Raw genomic sequence first — 20,174 nt, 5'->3', positions numbered from 1 at the left:
TTGAAAACCGTGAGAAAAGAACGCAACCATTTTTCATTTTTCGAATTGTCTTTGAATTTAGAACGCCCTCTGCCGCATACCACACGAGATCTTTGCTGAAAGAAGCCTGTGAAAGAATCCTCTAGAGAGTAGGCATAGAATCTCCGGTACCAAAATCTTTGCGTGATATTTCAATCGTTTTTCCGAAGCAAATGTAAGTAATTTATTATTTTTATCATTCATTTAGCTTAACAATGGATTAGTGATTCGTTAATTGTGAGATTTACGTGTAGTTTGCCGTATTCACAAAATGGTGCATGAAAGTCTGAATGCGGATGAACATGTTTTCACCTTCATTCGCAAAAAAGGTGCAATAAAGTAGCTTTATTGATTTAATTGTGATGTTTCCATAGAAATTTCTTCCTACGTCGCAGTTTTTCATTATCTTTTTCGTATAATGCCGAGTAACATGTTAACGAATTAGCTTAGCGGTGGCAATTTTCGCGTTTTCTTATTGATGACGGGTCTTACTGCTAGTGCTTCCGTTCGAATTAGCACAAGAAAACCACCTAAGACCGAGTCAGAGACCCAGTACAGGTAATTTGATTAGAAGCGAAAGCGAAGGCTCGCAAATATGTGTCGTATTTGGAAGTTATTCGGCGCGCGTACTTGACATATTTCGTAAAAGGCGCGCTGGATCCAGAGTCCCGGGTTTCGCGCCTGACCTTTAGTTAAAAGTTATTTATAGCTGTTATTGAACATAAACAGTCCTGTACTCGTGTGGAAAATGTATTGATTGAATGTTAGAAGGGTAGGCGATAACCTTTGCTCCAGGTCTATTGACAATGTCCATCCCAGTGTTGGGCAAAAAGTAATTGAATTACTAATTAACAATTGCAATTACAAAATGTAATTCCAACAAATAATTTCCATTACATGTGGAAAGTAATTAAAATTTTAATTACTAATTACAATTGCAAAATGTAATTAGTAATTAAATTATTAATTACATTTTGTAATTAAAATTTGTAATTTAATTACTTTTTTGAATTACAATTACTTTTATAGAATGCAAGTTTTTGATCATCTTTATTTCCAAAATCAGATGAACATTTTGAATGGTTTTAAATTTGACTAAGCAACATTGTCAATGTTAACTTTGGTTGGACTGTAGCAAAGGGAGGGCTGGGACTTAGAATTTTTTTCTGATTAAGTGGTGTCATTAATAATTAAGATACTATTTTTAAATGATTGTAATGTGTAGATCACGTCAAAATAAGCATCTTTTACTGAAAAAACTTTTCTCTAAAATAAAAAATGGCTGAGTTAGACGCCTCCAAAGATTGATGTTTTTAAAGGGAGCTGGGACTTAGAAAATTTTCATCGCGAGTGGTGTCATTATGACATATATTTTAAATGATTGTAACGTATAGAACACGTTAAAATAGGCTACTTTTACTTGAAAAACTTTTTTCTAATATTGAAAATAGCGGACTGTAACAAAGGGGGGCCGTTTCTGGGACTTGGATTTTTTTTTGAGAAAATGAAAAAAACAGGGGTTTTAAAACAGTTCTTAATAAAGTTTTAGAAAAAAGTTTTTCAAGTAAAAGTAGCTTATTTTGACGTGTTCTATAAGTTACAATCATTTAAAATATATGTCATAATGACACCACTCGCGATGAAAATTTTCTAAGTCCCAGCTCCCTTTAAAAACATCAATCTTTGGAGGCGTCTAACTCAGCTCATTTTTTATTTTAGAGAAAAGTTTTTTCAGTAAAAGATGCTTATTTTGACGTGATCTACACATTACAATCATTTAAAAATAGTGTCATAATGACACCACTTTGTCAAAAAAAATTCTAAGTCCCAGCCGCCCTTTGCTACAGTCCAACCCGAAAGGCACCTTAGGTTGGCGCTTACGTCATTATTAGCGGCGCCCCAATACTAATGCGGTGCTACGCGACGTAAGCGCCGACCGCCATATTCAACGTGGTTTGTCACATAGTACCATGTAAAGGTATGATTCCAGGGACAAAAAATATGTTATAACGTTATCCAGCGTATAATGATATTCATAAAAGTTTTTCTTTATAATTACTCCAAGTAAATTTGTTCATATTTGCATATTATTAAAAAGGTAAATGAAAAGTAATTGAGTAATTTAATTACTAATTAATGTAATTACAATTGCAAATTACACAGAAAATTTAATTACATGTAATTAAATTTTATGTAATTCAATTACATTGTGATTCAATTACATGTAATTCAATTAGTAATTAAATTACACGAGTAATTAATTACGCCCAACACTGGTCCATCCACGCGTTTGAAATAGATAATCCTATTTATTTCTCTCCTATGTTCCAGTGATATCGTAATGGCGCGTTTACACTAGGCAATTTGGCTAACGATTTCACCAGCGATCATAGTTGTATGTGAATGAGTCAATCCATCAAACTCACGTCAATTTATTGGATTGCCAGTATTGACACACGCCAATAACGTCTTGGAACTCGCCAAGTGGCCTCGTGTAAATGTACCGTAACTAAAGGGCAAGGTCATGAATGAGCACTTACCTGGGCTGCACACCTGATTTTCTCAGAACATCCTCAGAGCGCGCGCGATACAGACATCAGCCGCTGCTTGCCTGATTAATTAAAAAAAAAAACTAATTTTCATCCCGGATTACCAGTGCAAGACTTAGTGTAGTGTGACAAGTGAGATTTAAAGTTTTGAAACTTTCCAGACATACAACTGACAAGATGTGCGACCGCAAGGCGGTGATCAAGAATGCTGACATGAGCGAGGAGATGCAGCAGGATGCTGTGGACTGTGCGACGCAAGCGCTTGAAAAATTCAACATTGAAAAGGTACCTATATTTCAATTAGAGATGCAACGGATAGTTGTTTGGCCGGATACCGGATACCGGATATCCGGCCTGGACACTGGCCGAATATCCGGTATCCGGCCGCCGGATATTCGGCCGGCGGAACTATACCTACATTTCGGTTTTTCAGGTGCGCATTCTGCAGGTTTGACCTGTTTCCTAGTAAACGTTCGCGCGGACTCGTTTCTAGGTTCGAAATGAGTGCGCGTGCAAGTCAGTGGAATGATTAAATTGTTTTAAAATAATAAACAAGTACGATTATGACCGTGTCTGTTTCTTAAATCCAATTTGTTTACTCCGAATCATGCAATGTTACTATCCGGTATCCGGCCGGATAGAAGGTCACTATCCAGTATCCGGCCGGATAGTAAAATAGTGGCCGGATAGGCCGGATACCGGATAGGTGCATCTCTGATTTCAATTGTTCCCACAGATAACAAGTTTCCTTATTTGTGGTTAGTGGTTGGAGGTTCTCATGTGAAAATTAATGAATAAATGATTCTGATTATTTGGTAATTATCATGATTAACCCTAGTGGTTGAAATTGTAAAAATTATTTTGATTAATTTTTTTCAGAACAATTTCCAAGCATAAAAGTTTGTCCATACTGTAGTTAACATTTGTGGACCAACACTATGCTACATAGTAACATTAGGTAATGGTGTTGCTCTTCAAAAACAACTGCGGTGTGGATGCATCTCAATAAATAAGTTCATTTTGATTGAAACTGACTACTGCTATAAATTAATCTGTATTGAGAGCCAATGAGATACCTATTCGGCTTAAAAAAGTTTTCTTTACTTAGTTCACTTAATAAAGTTTTTTTTTTAATTTCAGGATATTGCTGCATTCATCAAGAAGGAATTCGACAAGAAATACAACCCGACGTGGCACTGCATCGTGGGGCGCAACTTCGGCTCGTACGTGACGCACGAAACCCGCCACTTCATTTACTTCTACCTCGGCCAGGTCGCCATTCTCCTGTTCAAGAGTGGTTAAACCCCCTCTGCACACTTCGCTCTAAATTTTTTGTTGTTAGGATGCAGTATTACCGGGCCGTCGTGCCTCGCCTCGGGGTCCACTGGGACAGCGGGGGTCGCTTACATTCCTACCATCGGGTGCATGTCATTAGTTAGCGAGGCGAAGCGCGCAGGCCTGAGTGTATGTGTGAGAGCTTGTATGGGCCGCCGGTCGGGCTCCATCACCCCGCGAGGCACTGTGTAAATGTACTGTGTTTAGCTTAACTTAAGAATCAATATTGACTTGTGGTAAACATTCACTTCTAGTGTATATTTATATTAAAGAAATTTTAGTTAATTATTCCTAGACTTTAGTGTGAAAGTCATATGTTAGTACCTAACTAAATCTATTGTTTACTTTCTTTGTTGATACATTCACTGGAGATATTTTCACTACTTCTATTATTAAACTTTCTTACAAACCACATAGAATGTTTTATTTTGAGCAAAAACACTTAGGGCATTCTTAACACGTTCACTGTCCCAATCGAATTATTGTGTGCTACTCTGCAGCGGCGCCACCATAACGAATACCAATGAATTATACGGTGAAATGATGTACCTAAAAGGTACATCATGTACATATAATGTTTATGGCTGTACCTGTGATAGGAAACGAAATAATCGGCATTGAAAGTGGCGCCGCTGGGGAGCATACTCCCCAGCGGCGCCACACAGTACTCATAGTTAGAAATGATATTAGCTATTTTTTTCTTATGTAAATTGATGTACTAATGCTGTTTATTACGTACCTACTGAAAAAAAGAATCATTTTGCATTGATTAGTGATTTTATTCACATTTTAATTCCGCATTCCGCCTAATCGGTATGAGTTGTAAGAGAGGCGCGCGGGTGAGCGAGATAGAGATAGAAATTCTTCCTGCGGGACCGCGCTCCCGCGGCCCACTCCTGTTTTCAACAATAAATATTTTTGTTTTTGCTTTCGTTATGTTTCTGTGTCTGTACTTCTGTATCAAAAGTAAAATTAGATACACATATTAAGTATGTTGTATTTTCTATGTTTAAAATTATACACCGTGTTTTTATTGAATTCCGTTAACTTCAGGGTATGGTTAAGTACGTTTAAGAGAACTAAATGGCATAGTTAATTAAATATTTTTTTTTTGTTTTTTTTTTTAGATTTTTTTTTAAGTTTAATCAGTAATTAAATGTAGCATATAGCGTTGTTATAACACGGGCATTACATTTAACTCAACCAAACAATTGAAATCTGTGACATATCAATGTCATGTCGAACATCGGTCGACCGAGATTGTACTTATAGCTGGTTTGTTAGTGCACACCGTTGTATGGGGACCTTGCACTTTGTGACTATGCGCTGAAACTTGGCACAGTTGATCGTTAGCTGGTCTTGAGCAGATACAGACCGGGAGACCTCAAGAGCCACGTCTCATTTAGTGGGGGGGGGGGGGAGGGGGTAAGTTCGATGCCGCCGCGCTTCACTTGGAGCAACATTTCTCTAAAACTGTACCTATTAGGGCATGTGATATATCATTTTCGGATAAATATGAGGAATCTATTTTTGGAACCAAAACAATGCACTATACTAACAAAAAAAAAACAAAGTAGAAAAGACAAAAAACGTATCTTTGATTTTTTCATAATTAGCAATTTTTTTTAAAGTGTAGTAGGAATCTGAAAACAAAAAATATAATTATAAAGCTACACTTATTACGTTTAAGAAAATAGTTTATTACACAAAACTGTTGTTAAAGCCTGGCAAGTTCCTTTTTGCCCTTGGCCACGTTGCGGATTTTCAATGGAACTAATTTATTTCAATGGCAATGATTTCTTTTGACAACAGACGTTGGAAGTCATTGAATGTCACCGACACTGAGCATATAATCACTACGTTTTAAGAGTCGGCACTTTCGAACAAGCCTTAAACCGAATTATGAACGTACATTGTGCCAACACACCAAATACATGTCAATATTGCCAACACAAAAAAAAACAACACTAGGGCTTGCCACTACTGGCGTACCTGCTCTTTATCGATATCGATAAATGTGCGATACAGTCGCCATCAGATATATCGGAGCGGCCGAGGTGCTCAAAAATATCTGAACACGCACCTAGCGCCATGACAATAGAGGCGTGTTCAGATATTTGTGAGCACTTTGGCCGCTTCGATATATCTGATGGCGACTGTACATGCTGCTGTACTGTACTATAGTAACAGTAAATTTTGAGTATCACTAGGATTAATAAAATAAAAGCAAAATATAAAAATAATTTTATTTAACATATTAAAGATATGATACAGATAGTTTATTATTACAATACGCTTATGTTATGAACGTAAAGTTTGTATGGGGTTAAAGTTTTCTTTTGAGCTACGAATTTGAAACTTCGTTAAAAGATATATTATTTAAATACAAGAAAACTAATTTCAGCGTTTTTGAAAATTCAACCTCTAAAGTGATGAAAAAGGGGTTGAAAGTTTGTATGGATATCAAACATTTTTTCGAGTGTTGGACTTGAATCTTTGTATTTAGGGATATTATTAGAAGACAGGAAAAGTAATTTCAGCGTTTTGTAAAATTCATCCCCTAACAGGGTTAAAAAGGGGTTGAAAGTTTGAATCCATTACAAATGGTTTTGAAACTTCTTAGAAAGGCATAATAGCCGTATGCAAAAAAAAGTGATTGCAACGTTTTTGGAATTTCAACCCCTAAGGGGGTTAAAAAGGGGATGGAAGTTTGTCTGCGGGTGCAAATTTTATTTTAAGCAAGGAACTTGAAACTTTGTAAAAACGTTTTAAATTAAAATACAAGAAAACTCATTTCAGCATTTATGAAAATTCATCCCCTAAGGTGGTGAAAAAGGGGTTGAAAGTTTGTATGGAGATCAGATATTTTGTGAGTGCGGAATGCGGAACTTGAATCTTTGTATAAGGGCATAGGTACCTATTATAAGAATACAAGAAAAGTAATTTCAGCAACCAACATCAAAATCCACTTGACTTAAAACTTCATACAACTTGCTAAAAAATGTCAACATTGCTTGGATATGAAAATTATAGGTACTAAAGATGTAAAATGTTGAAGATAAGATTCCACGCGGACGAAGTCGCGGTGTTGCCCGCGACTTCGTCCGCGTGGAATTGATATTGCATACTCGTAATTACATATATTATTTTGCAGCGCTTCTTAGTTGAGCTATCTTTGCAGCGTTCGCAGAAATTTCTTCTGTTTTAATAATATCCGAATTTAATATTTGGCACTGTCTTCTAATTAAGATTTTGGTCACAAACCAAAATAATTGTTTTTTCATGAAATCCTCATGTTCCTTACATGTCCACCAGGTTATGTTAATGTTTGCCGCAAAAAGTGTGCAAAACATTTGCCCGACATTTTCTTCATATAATAAATGACTATTTTTTTCAAAATAGTTTTTCGCTTCCTCAATTGTACGACACAGCTGGATAGATGGGTACGTTAATGATTTCTTTTCTTGCCACCACTCCCGCAAGCTTATAAATTTATACATTGGGTGATCTGTAACATCTTCCAGTTTCAGCAAATTAGAACACATTTGACAGCCTACGTTCTTCAACAGTCTATAAGCTATGTAACCGCTTAAATATACAATAGGTTGATTTTCTATGTCTGTTAAATCTGTCTGTCTCAATTGTCCAAATCGACGGATGTTTTTGAGAGTGATGATAACAAACACTGTGTTCGCTGCAACTTTTTTACAAGTTTTTTTTTTCGTGGAGTCATTTCTATGTTGCTGTAGCCATATTTTGGCGGTGTTCCTCGTATACAATCTGTGGTTTTATTCGTTTTTACCCTTGAAGTCGAAGCATCATCTAAAACAAAATGATTTGTTAATAATAATTATGATTAGTAACAAATTGTTCATCACTACATAGTATAAAACAAAGTCGCTTCCCGCTGCTTGTCTGTATGTATGCTTAGATCTCTAAAATTACGTAAGCCCCCATTCGCACGGGAGCTTTTTCAACACGCGTTAAAAAGCGGCCAAGTGCGAGTCGGACTCACCCATGAAGGGTTCCGTAGCAGCAAGTAACATAATAAAATTGCGGTTTACGATTTATGACGTATTAAAAAAAATACTTACCAGACCTGTCTCTGCGTGCCCATTGGCGTGAACAGCCGCAGCAACCTCGCGTTAGTCGCACACGCGACGACGTCGCTGCCCGCCGTGACGCACAGGATCTCCTCGGTATCGGGCATGGAAACGCTCCACTCCTTGCTGCTGCCGACCAGCGATATGCATACTAGTTTGCTGTAAGATATAGATATTTTTTTAATAGATTAGCTATTGCGTAGTCTATCTATAATAATCACCATTAAAATCTTGTGCATGTCTTATTCAACATAGGAGTTGGCATTACACACAATTCCGATGTTCCGGAAAGGTCATACATAATAAAGGATTTGATTGTATAATCATCTTTTTGAAAGTTGCAAGCCTAACTCTGGTACCACCTTTTTTTTAATACCAGCACTTGTAGTCTGTATCTTTAAAAAGTAAACAAACAATTTTTACATTTTCGGGTAGTTATAAGATTTATTGGTTAACCAACCAAATGCAAAACCGCCTAGATATGTCACCAAACGACCTGACTTTAACCTACGTTATTTGATCGTGTAATGTTTTCATCCAACCTCAACTGGCTTACTTAAGAAGCCATTTGAGGGTAGATTTTGTTTCATCATCATCATCATCATCATCATCTCAGCCATAAGACGTCCACTGCTGAACATAGGCCTCCCCCTTGGACCTCCATTCGTACCGGTTGGAAGCGACCCGCATCCAGCGTCTTTCGGCGGCCTCTTGATCGCGGCAAGCTGTGATTGGTCAGTTTCATTATAGTTGACTAAACAGAATCGATATGAATATTATAGTTGAGTTGGGAGCCCATACATTAAAAATACCCAATTGAAGTTTGGTATAAGAAATCTTAATTCAAGAATTATAGTCGACGAGTAGAAAAAAAAGTTTTTATTGCACCATTAAAACATTATTTGCATAAATCTGATTTGTCACAATTAGTTATAGAAATACCCATTTGCAAGGAAAATTCACCCTCATCTTCGCAAATCATTCATAATTATTAACCTTGAGATGAATGCATAGTGTTTCCCATTTTATGTATTCTTAAGGAAAATAACAACTAATTCAACTTAGGTATGCATTATATAATTTTTATAGACGTTTTTTTAACGTTATTAAAATGATATACATGGTGGCTAAAATATAACTGCATTCCCGTTGCCAGGGAGGTTTGGTATTATACTGAACAACTTTTACTATGGGGACAACACCGAAATGGCGAAAAAGAAAAGGGTGTTTCATACATTTTGGCTGGTCCATTTTCTATGGAAGGATAAGTAATTTTTTCACCATTAACCTAGTGTCAAATTGTACTGGTAAATAACCATGGTAACTCCAGGTTTAACCGGTTAACCCCGGGTTGGCGGAATGATACAAATGGGCCTAACTAACCTAGACGTTTCACAGGCCAACACCAGCACGCTCGCAGACAGGCTGGCCATGGTGTGATTCAGGTAGTTGTTGAGATTGATCCCGTGGTGGAGGTTGGTGTCGTGGAACTCTACGTCGATGGTCGACTCGCCGTTCTCCTGCGTGTGGCATCGGACTATGCCGATGTCGTTCCAGCACATGTATCTGGAATGGTAAAAACCATATGCAGTTAACAACATAATTTTAAGCTTTATAATAAATTAAAGGTTTTTTGAAGTACAATGAGCTGCGAATTTGCGTGGAGAAATTATGAATGAATTCATTCATAGTCGCCATGCACTTTTGCGGCTGATGGTACAAGGTGGTGAGTAACTTTGTGAACGCGAATCTAATTTGTATGTGCCGTGCCGCGACACGGGTCTTGACTCGTCTTCGTCTCTCACTGTCCCCAACCCTAGCGTTTCATTCTTGAGCTTCTCTAGCGATATCGCGTTGTCATCGTCGTCACTGTTATAGTTTTCGATCAAATTGTCCAAGTCATTACCTGAAATAAGAAATCATTAGTATTAAATAAAACGTGAAGCCATCAGGTTGGCTGTTAATAAGGACAATTTTGTAACTGGGTCCACTTCTTTATTCCCTGATAGTTTTGCTCAATTTGGTGATTTATAATTATATACATTCGGCGACAGACAGAAAGAGATGGCGGCAAATTGTCAAAGGGAAGCTGTTCCCTAGAAGTGGCCACGACCCTCGGTGATGAGGAAACCGATGCAAGGAGGCGGAAGGAGGAGTTTATAATTATAAACCTACCATCATCAGCTCTCTCCACCATTTCAACATCGTCAGGCGCATCAGCATCAGCCTTGCTGTCCTTGCCATAGCAATTCATCAGTGCACCCAGCTGCCCGGACACATCGCAATACGCCAACACACCATTTCCTGAAAGATAAATAGTTTAGATACATACCAGTGGCGGCGCGTCCATAAAAGCCGATTCCCATCGGCTTGCCTGTTTTTGGACGTTTGAGCAGAGTTGTAAAGGAATATGTAAGCCAAATTAGCCCCGGCTTGCCTATGAATATGTTTGACGCGCCGCCACTGATACATACAATACAGGATACATAGAGACTTATTGGTCTACGAAAAAAAACGGACCTACTTCAAATTCGACTGCTGAGTTAGATGGCGCTCCGGCTCAATACATTATGGGGTACAATAAAACAGATGATGATGATGAACGTACTAATTGTACGCATTAACCCCCTTATCCATAAACGCTTACTAAAGTTGACAAGCTGATAATAGTTTGTCCCTTTCCATCATACTAATATACGTCAGAAAGGGACAAACGATTATTATCGGCTTGTGAACTTTAGTAAACGTTTATGAATAAGGGGGTAAGTCGTGGACAGACGCAAATGTATATGCAGCATAACTGTTAATTAGCTCACCACCCTTACAAATATGTATGGAATGTATGTCTACTAAAAGCATAGTAAATATAAGTTTTATATACCTTTAGTAGTAGTAGTAGTAAAACACTTTATTGTACAAAAAACAAAACAAAACAGGAAAAATAACATTCGTCATTAGTACAAAGGCGAACTTATCCCTTTAAGGGATCTCTTCCAGTAAACCTTTGAGCAATTGAGGGAGAATTGGAGACGGTAGACATCCGTACTGTACCAACAGCGTAAATAAAAGAACAAGAAAAGAAAATTATAATGATAATAAAAACGAAAAGTTTCTTAGTTAATTATAATATTACCTTTAGGGTTCCATGCTATCGCTGTAACATTATGTGATGTGGGATGCTCGATGATGCCCGTGCAAGTACCGGACTGTACTTCCCACACCGCTATCTGCCCGGCTATGGTGCTTGCCGCCAAATATTGACCACATGGTGAAAAGCGACATTGGGATATTGCACATTTTATCTGAAATATACAATTGCAATACTAACTAACAAATCTAACAATCGCAACTTCAAATCGTAGAAAAAATCTGGCTTAAGTAGCAGGGGCGGCGCGTGAAACATATCCGTAGGCAAGCCGGGGCTAATAAAATTTGGCTTACATATTTCTTTTACAGCTCGAACGTCCAAAAACAGGCAAGCCGATGGGAATCGGCTTTAATGGACGCGCCGCCACTGTTAAGTAGGCTCCTTTATAATCCAATATATTATTGGAAAGAGTGAACAATTATGTATTCCAGTATAATTTGTGCACAAAGTCCATTGAATTGTATGGAGGTCCCACCTGGCCCTATGCCTCTTCCTCAGGTAGAAAACCATCAGACTTTGTTCAATATTTACCAATTACAATAACAATTTATTGCAAAATGAAAGACTGCATTAACCTCTAAGATCCACCATATAAAGTTTTCAATTATTTAATTTGAACCTTATTTGATAAGTAAATTAGAACGAATTTCGTTTGTCTTAAAAAACAATGAAACAAAAGAAATGCTACTTTATTTGGTTCATGGAAGGTTCAAATTAGGTTGCACGAATATGTGCATTGTAATGTACATTAGTCTCATGTTAGTGAAATAATACTAACTGAGCTGTGTGTGAATGTCATCCTTTGTCCCCAAGTCTCATACTCCAATAAGGTCACTTCCCTGTTGTTGGGGTAAGCCAGGTACCTGCCCTCAGATGGCTCAAAATCCATGCGACCTGCAATATTTTGTGTGATATTAACTTCTTACTGAGGCTAAATAATGGACCTTCAATAGTTTACATCAGGGATGTTGCGGATATTCGCATCCACATCCGCATCCGCGGAACATTCGCATTATTTTCAACATCCGCATTATGCGGATGTTGACCAAGTTGGTAACTAACAGGAACTTGTTAGTGGCGGCGGCGGCGGCGTAGGTGCTAGGTAATTTCGTCATTATATATAACGAAATCGTCTAGATCCCGAAAAGTCGGCCAAGTTACTGTTTATTAAAAAAACGCACCTATATTCTTGCTCAAATACTAAATGTTTGGTTTTTTTTTAATAAAGAATGCTAAAAATATAATATTTGACGTTTTTTAAGTACCAAATCTTGACATCCGCATCCGCAGATGTGAGGCTTTAAATATCCGCGGATGTCAATAAATCTGCATCCGCAACATCCCTGGTTTACATATAAAGATCTTTACAATTCAATTCAATATCTTTAATGTCAAAATATACAATACAAAATAAAATTAAAAATACATAACTGACACAAAATAATATAATTGGTAAGAGTATGACGAGTAAAGTGGAGTAAAGCTTGACATAATGTACAGGCTTCTAATATCTGTCTGATTTTATTTACTGAATTAGATGCATAAAAATGAGAAGCAGAAGTAAAATACAACTACTTACAAATACTTACATACAACTTTAGCAGAATAAAATGTATTAATTTTAGGAACACAAGCTATTTCTTTGACCATTTTCTGTGTGTCAATGTCCCATATCCTCAACATGCCGTCCCCACAAGATGTGGACGAATATTTCATTTGTGGACACAGTGCTATACTGAGGACTGGGCCTTTGTGTTCAGACATCATAAATAAAGGAGCACCTCCTTCTGGACTACATATTTTTGCTTCCATGTTTTCTGATGTACAGCCCAAAGCCTAAAAAAAGCAAAATATAGAATCAGCAGTTCCATAGACTTAAATGCTTGGTAAATAATCACAGGAAATTTGTAGTGCAACTCACCTCAATTTTAGTGCTTGTCATAATTTGTGTTACCGATGCAGTAAATCTAGTGACAATACCGTCCTTGTCGAAAGCCGGGAATGTGTAAGCTTGTACAGCATGATTATCAGTAGCCACATACAGCCTCTTGTCTTTAAAACACACCGCTGTCGCGCTCTCTCCAACGCAATGGGAGTTACGATCGTCGTCTTTTATGTCAACCCATATTCGAACATCTCCGTCATTGCCGCAAGTAATTATATGCCTGAAGAGTAAATATATTTGTTTATAATCCAAATACTTATAGTATTAAAACATAAGCAATAGAAATAAAAACTCACTGTCCGTCTTCAGTGTAGCAAACATCCGTATAACCCTCTGCATGAGCATATCTTAGGGGTCTACTATCTATTTTCATTTTTATCTAAATTAATCGCATGTGATTTAATCCGTAATTATTAAACTATTTTAACTTGCACAAAATACATGAACAACCTCAAAACAAATCGACTTAATTTGACTTTGACGCTTCATTTGGCGGGAACAAACTTCCATCATTTCAATCTGTTCGAGTAACTGATAAAATCGTTACAATCATTTCGAAGTAAATATACCAAATCTTCGTTGCCGGTCAACTTTACCCATAATCGACATCTGAAATAAAGGGATTATCGACAAGTTGTTCGCACACTATTCGTGTCCTTAGGTTACCTAGTTTTTTACAAGAAGAACCTATTCACAGAATGTTTTCGTTTTAATCAAGGATTGTAAACGATAAAAACTGCTCCAAACTAATTAAATTAGTATCTGGTAACGACTCAAAATGAAAATATCGCATAAAACATCAGTTTATCGACCTGTTGGGGTCAAGCGGAAATCTCGCCAAAAATATATCAGACGTTAATCTTCTTACACGCCTGACCCCACAAACTTCACATTTTCGCAAAGATTTGCCCCCCATTTAAGCAAAAGAGAAAATAATTTTGTCTTTTACCAAAAATAATCACTTAATATTACCGCTGTCACGAAAATTTAAAATGACGGTTGACGTTTTACCGATCATACCAACCTAAAGAAAAGTAAGTATAATACGACTAAGTTGAAAGCAAGTATGGTATGTGCTACCAAAATGCAACAACAGTCATTTTAATTCGATAAGATTATTTCTATGCCTCAATGTTGGTAACAAGTACGTTCATAGTTTATCATAGTATGGGGTGTCGATGGGCTGGTCACCGATGTAAACATATCGAAAATAATTGTATATATTTCAGGATAATAATCGATTTTGAAATCAAAATGCCCAAAAAAATTCACCCCGATGCAAAAATAATAATTTTAAACACATTTAAATACTTGCGGCAGAAAAAGGACGAAGGATTCAACAGCATTCCATTAAACAATGTTTTGAAATTAGTTGCTGACATGACGGGTACTGATATTCATAGTGCGGTTGTAATGAACTGGTTAGTTTATTGGTACTAAATATGTATATTAATTATTAAATTATTATTTTTTTCTCATTCAAGGCGTCTGTAGTACTACAATCAAAAATATGCACAAAAAGAATGAGACTTTGCCGCCATTGCCACCGATACCAAAAAAAAGAATACAAATAGACGACTTCGACAAATGTGCCATTAGGCACAAAATTCATGAATTCTATGCTGTGCGAAAGCAAGTACCAACTCTCAAAACTCTGCTTACCGAATTAAAAAAAGATATAGGTTTTACCGGTAGTAGGGAGTATTTGCGATTGCTATTGCACAGTATGGGGTTCAAATATAAAAAGTGCAGAAACCAACGGTCCATATCTTCGAGCAACACGGAAGGGAGGCGGCATTCGCACTATTTCCCCTCTGCCGAGGTACAAGATTAGCGCGTCAATATAATCTAGCGCGGGTAATAAAACTAGTTGCACTTGGATTTTTCACTAGACCGAGTCCAGACGCGCGCGTGAACACTGCTGCACAAAAATGCCTGTTTGCTCGGTTTTTTGTTATAAAAAGAGGTCGGGGACATCAAATTTACAAAAAGAAAGTGTTACATTTCACATGTAATATTTTTTTAACATATCATACGTTTAATTACATTTAAATACAATTATTATATTTTAGTCTCAAGTAATTGTTGGATTTATCGATTTTGCTCGCTCAGTACAAATTGCGGATCGGTCGAGCGACAAATCCGACTTCTCATCTCTCAGAATACAATGACATACTTCAACGAAAATGTGTTAGTGTGCGTGTTGTGACACTAGTCACTCGTCCGTACACAAAAAGAGATCGAGGTTTGCAAGATTTGTCTTTGACGTGTGTCATTTTCTATGTATTTGTGTCGTCATTACAGAGGGCCTACCGCAAACCACGTTCGACGTGTTGCCTCCCTGTCACGCTTACGTATGAATTTACAAGTGCCATAGAGAGGCAACACGTCGAACGTGGTTCGCGGTGGGGCCTTTGATTGGATTTTGTATGTAAGTGTGTGAGAAGTGCAACTGTGTGCACCTTCCCCCCGCGAAAAATGGCAGAATGATTTGTACGGTGAGATATCGCTTGGGCCCCTCCCTTCCGACGTGTCGGAAGCCGGTGTTGCTCGAAGGTCCATATTGAAGGAGCGTTCGGATATTGTAGTTTGGCGGGAAAGTTATTTAGACGAAATAAAAGAAGCGAGGGACAAAAATATGCCTCTTGTTTATTTAGATGAGACTTACATCCATACTTCTCTTAACCATGCAAAATGTTGGCAGAGTGAAAATGAACCCGGTGTGTCGAAATCCGTTTCAACCGGCAAACGATATATTATCGTTCATGCTGGTGGACCATCGGGATTTGTTCCTAATGCACTCTTAATATATAATGATAAAGAAAAAAAAGCCGATTATCATGACTCCATGAACAGAAACAATTTTAAGAAATGGGTTTTGCAGAAATTAATTCCCAATCTCAGTGAACCCACGTGTGTTATAATGGATAATGCCCGGTACCATTCTTTCCAAATTAACAAAGCTCCAACATCAAACGATAGAAAACACATCATTGCTGAGTGGCTGCGTTTAAATAACATCTCATTTCCACAAAACGCATCTAAAGATAAATTGGTCACAATTTTGAGACGTCATAAACCGGAACCAGTATACGAAATAGATACGATTCTCTCAAATCATGGTCACAAAGTGATAAGGTTACCGCCCTATCACTGTGATTTAAATCCTATTGAGATGATTTGGGGCATCGTGAAGGCAAAAGTGGCAACTAAAAATGTTTCCATCACAAATGATGCCTTCCTAAAGCTCGTTGAAGATAGTTTTCAGGTATTTACATTTACAAATGTTTAGAATTTTATTGAATAGTTAAAAATATAACTAACTTAACACTTTGTTATTATTTAGGAAGTCCCTATAGAAAATTGGAGAAAATGCTGCGACCACGTAAAAAAAATAGAAGACGGATATAGTACAAAAGGTCCTATAATCGAATCACAGACAGAAAGATTTATAATCGAGGTTGGTGGTCCCGAAAGTGACTCATCAACTGATGAATCAAATGAAGATTCATCGGAGCCAGAATCTGATAAATATATGGATGTCGAATATTTAGAATCAGATTTTGACGGATAGGTTAGTTCATATTTAATTATCAATTAAACATGCTCTTTCGATTACCTGAAAACATAGTTTCACAATCTACAATTACATAGGTATTTGTATATCTCACTCGCTCTTGCACGATGCCAATACACACTGTCCCGACTATTCGTGACGTAGACGTAGTATTGCTATATGTAAGCTGTTTGTAGCGACACTATATCAGGGTCAAAAAGGAACTTGCCAGGCTTTACATGAGAGATAAAAAATAATATTAAGCGTGGTCAGAGTGATCTCAATACAACATATTATTAATGTGGGAAAGTTACTTATAATTTGTTCTACAATCGTTTATTTTTTAGTTTTTCGTAAATAACTCGTAAATGGTAGCCCACAGCAAAAAAATATATTTTACGTAAATAATCTGTTTCAGATTTCTTATAAAATAAGTGCTACTTTCTTTCGCTAAGATCAATATTAAAAAAATATATATATTGAAGGGAGAAAACAAATACTAAGGTCCCCTTTGGGGTCATCCATTAAAATTACGTCACACCAATTTCTAGGTTTTTTGACCCCTCCCCCCCCTTGTCACATTTGGTCACATTTGGCAAATCCCTCCGCCCCTAGTGTGACGTCACATTTTTTCTACGAAATCGCCAAATCGAATTAAGTAAGTACCTAAGTAATCTAAGTATTATTAATATTTTATCAAAATATTTTTGACGATATAAATATTAGTAATTTTATAACCCAAAACTGCTTAGGAAAGAAAATTAAACGATTAAAAACTATTTTCGTTTTAAAAACTTGTTATTTAAATGTACAGCGAACTAAATAATTTAAATAAATTTTCGGTTACTGATGAAGTTAAAGTGACGTCACAAAGTTTGTGTCTCCCCCCCTCCCCCATGTCACAATATGTCACATTTTCTTGACCCCCTCCCTCCCCCTAAACGTGTGACGTAATTAATGGATGACCCCTTTTTAGTCATTCGTAAATAACTCTTAAAGGATGGCCAATAGCTTTTTCGCTAGGACAAATATTTAAAAAGGGGACCTTAGAATTTATTTTCTCACTTTAATATCGTTTTTAATATTGATCTTAGCGAAAAAGTTTTAAAGACCTTTTTTGTAGGAACTTTTATGCTAATTATTCATGTAGGTAGGTTGTGTAGCTCTATAACTATATTTTTTGTTTCCAGATTCCTACTACACTTTAAAAAATAATTGGTAAATTAGCGGAGGCAGTTATAAAGTTGATCCAAAAAATTTTTATTAAGCTATGAGCTTAATCATATATGTTCCTTGAGTAATTCTAAGCATTTCAAGCCTGGGAGGCAATAAGAAATGTGTGTCTACTCGGATTTGTAATGGATTCAAACTTTCAACCTCTTTTTAACCCTGTTAGGGGATGAATTTTACAAAACGCTGAAATTACTTTTCCTGTCTTTTAATAATATCCCCAAATACAAAGATTCAAGTCCCGCGTTCGAAAAATTTTTTCATATCCATACAAACTTTCAACCCCTTTTTCACCACCTTAGGGGATGAATTTTCAAAAACGCTGAAATTAGTTTTCTTGTATGTTTATAATATATCGTTTTACGAAGTTTCAAATTCCTAGCTTAAAATAAAACTTGAACCCCAAACAAACTTTCATCCCCTTTTTAACCCCCTTAGGGGTTGAATTTCCCAAAATCGCTTCTTATCTCTTGTACACTTTATAAATGTAATCTAGTGTGCAAATTTCAACTTTCTATCTTTTGTAGTTTCGGCTCCGCGTAGCAAAAATCTCCAACCAAATTTTTCACCTTTTTACGTTTTTCTTGTAAAATTACTATGAAACTGAAAAAAACAAATATCAGCAATGAATTCTACGTCTTTGGTTTATACGAAAATGATACCAAACTTGCCCAAGTACCCACCAGGATCAGAATAGATATTTTTTAAAGATGACGGGTGGCGGCCGTCTTTGTACCCCACCCTCCCCCCCACCCCAGGCTAGAAATGCTTAGAATTACTCAAATATCAGATGTGATGAAGCTCATAGCTTAATAAAAAATTTTTGGGTCATGTATGGCAGCGTTACATAACTGATTCCAGTAAATATGAATAAATCAAAGATACGTTTTTTTGTCTTTTCTACTTTGTTTTGTTTTGTTAGTATGTGCATTGTTTTGGTTCCAAAAAGAGATTCCTCATCCTTAATTTATCGTACAGGTACATAGGTACAGTTTTAGAGAAATGTTGCTCCAAGTGAAGCGCGGCGGCGTCGAACTTCCCCCCTCCCCCCCATTAAATGAGACGTGGCTCTTGAGGTCTCCCGGTCTGTATCTGCTCAAGACCAGCTAACGATCAACTGTGCCAAGTTTCAGCGCATAGTCACAAAGTGCAAGGTCCCCATACAACGGTGTGCACTAACAAACCAGCTATAAGTACAATCTCGGTCGACCGATGTTCGGCATGACATTGATATGTCACAGATTTCAATTGTTTGGTTGAGTTAAATGTAATGCCCGTGTTATAAAAAAATCTTAAAAAAACAAAAAAAAAATATTATATAACTATGCCATTTAGTTCTCTTAAACGTACTTAACCATACCCCGAAGTTAATGGAATTCAATAAAAACACGGTATATAATTTTTAAAATAGAAAATACAACATACTTAATGTGTATATCTAATTTTACTTTTGATACAGAAGTACAGACACAGAAACATAACGAAAGCAAAAACAAAAATATTTATTGTTGAAAACAGGAGTGGGCCGCGGGAGCGCGGTCCCGCAGGAAGAATTTCTATCTCTATCTCGCTCACCCGCGCGCCTCTCTTACAACTCATACCGATTAGGCGGAATGCGGAATTAAAATGTGAATAAAATCACTAATCAATGCAAAATGATTCTTTTTTTCAGTAGGTACGTAATAAACAGCATTAGTACATCAATTTACATAAGAAAAAAATAGCTAATATCATTTCTAACTATGAGTACTGTGTGGCGCCGCTGGGGAGTATGCTCCCCAGCGGCGCCACTTTCAATGCCGATTATTTCGTTTCCTATCACAGGTACAGCCATAAACATTATATGTACATGATGTACCTTTTAGGTACATCATTTCACCATATAATTCATTGGTATTCGTTATGGTGGCGCCGCTGCAGAGTAGCACACGAATTATTAACTTTACGGTACGGACAGTGAACGTGTTAAGCCAAAACTAGGAATGGGCGTCTAGAATTGAAATTGGGTTAGGGCATGGCTAAAACCTAGTGCTAATATCCTGGAACTGATTCCTAGGGTCCCTTTTTTCATAAATTCCATTCTAATTACTAAGGCCCGGTACTGACGGACTGTAACTTGTTTGGGAACTGCACGCCGACGTTGCAGTTGGCGTGCAGTTTCAAAACAGATTGCAGTCCGTCTGTATCGGCCCTAAACCGTTTGATTTGGTGATATACCAAGAAAAGTCTGCAGCGATTTCGATAGCCCACGTAGGGCTACCAAAATCGAGTGTTATTTATACGTCATAAT

General features: G+C 37.0%; 3 protein-coding genes and 1 long non-coding RNA gene across 5 annotated transcripts; 2 read left to right on the top strand and 2 right to left on the bottom strand.

The window, feature by feature from the left end:
- Positions 1-33: 33 nt before the first annotated feature.
- LOC134674699 (dynein light chain 2, cytoplasmic) lies at positions 34-4,314 on the top strand. 2 transcript variants are annotated; one of them, XM_063532823.1, is made up of 3 exons: positions 34-193; positions 2,729-2,852; positions 3,708-4,314. In XM_063532823.1, the coding sequence occupies exons 2-3, from the start codon at positions 2,745-2,747 to the stop codon at positions 3,867-3,869; spliced, it is 270 nt and encodes an 89-aa protein (XP_063388893.1). In that variant the 5' UTR covers positions 34-193; positions 2,729-2,744; the 3' UTR covers positions 3,870-4,314. The 2 variants fall into 2 exon arrangements, with proteins under 2 accessions (XP_063388893.1, XP_063388892.1); XM_063532822.1 differs by lacking the exon at positions 34-193 and adding an exon at positions 446-576.
- A 1,817-nt stretch (positions 4,315-6,131) lies between these two features.
- On the bottom strand, positions 6,132-8,256 carry LOC134674306 (uncharacterized). The gene is made up of 2 exons (XR_010099593.1): positions 7,997-8,256; positions 6,132-7,724 (listed from the first exon to the last, which is right to left on the bottom strand). It is a non-coding gene; the product is annotated as an uncharacterized LOC134674306 (long non-coding RNA).
- Positions 8,257-8,970: 714 nt separating this feature from the next.
- On the bottom strand, positions 8,971-13,635 carry LOC134674911 (WD repeat and HMG-box DNA-binding protein 1-like). The gene is made up of 9 exons (XM_063533067.1): positions 13,395-13,635; positions 13,075-13,318; positions 12,743-12,989; positions 11,932-12,047; positions 11,139-11,307; positions 10,181-10,309; positions 9,776-9,911; positions 9,389-9,571; positions 8,971-8,974 (listed from the first exon to the last, which is right to left on the bottom strand). Exons 1-9 carry the CDS (start codon positions 13,469-13,471, stop codon positions 8,971-8,973), a joined length of 1,305 nt encoding a protein of 434 aa, XP_063389137.1. The 5' UTR covers positions 13,472-13,635.
- Positions 13,636-14,292: 657 nt separating this feature from the next.
- LOC134674691 (uncharacterized) lies at positions 14,293-16,887 on the top strand. The gene is made up of 2 exons (XM_063532814.1): positions 14,293-14,859; positions 15,655-16,887. Exons 1-2 carry the CDS (start codon positions 14,609-14,611, stop codon positions 16,388-16,390), a joined length of 987 nt encoding a protein of 328 aa, XP_063388884.1. The 5' UTR covers positions 14,293-14,608; the 3' UTR covers positions 16,391-16,887.
- The last annotated feature ends 3,287 nt before the right edge of the window (positions 16,888-20,174 follow it).

This window comes from Cydia fagiglandana, chromosome 20 (assembly GCF_963556715.1).
Source record: "Cydia fagiglandana chromosome 20, ilCydFagi1.1, whole genome shotgun sequence".
In the NCBI taxonomy this organism is placed as follows: Eukaryota; Metazoa; Arthropoda; class Insecta; order Lepidoptera; family Tortricidae; genus Cydia; species Cydia fagiglandana.
Note: the sequence above shows the minus strand (reverse complement) of the source record. Positions and strands in the feature narration are given on the sequence as shown.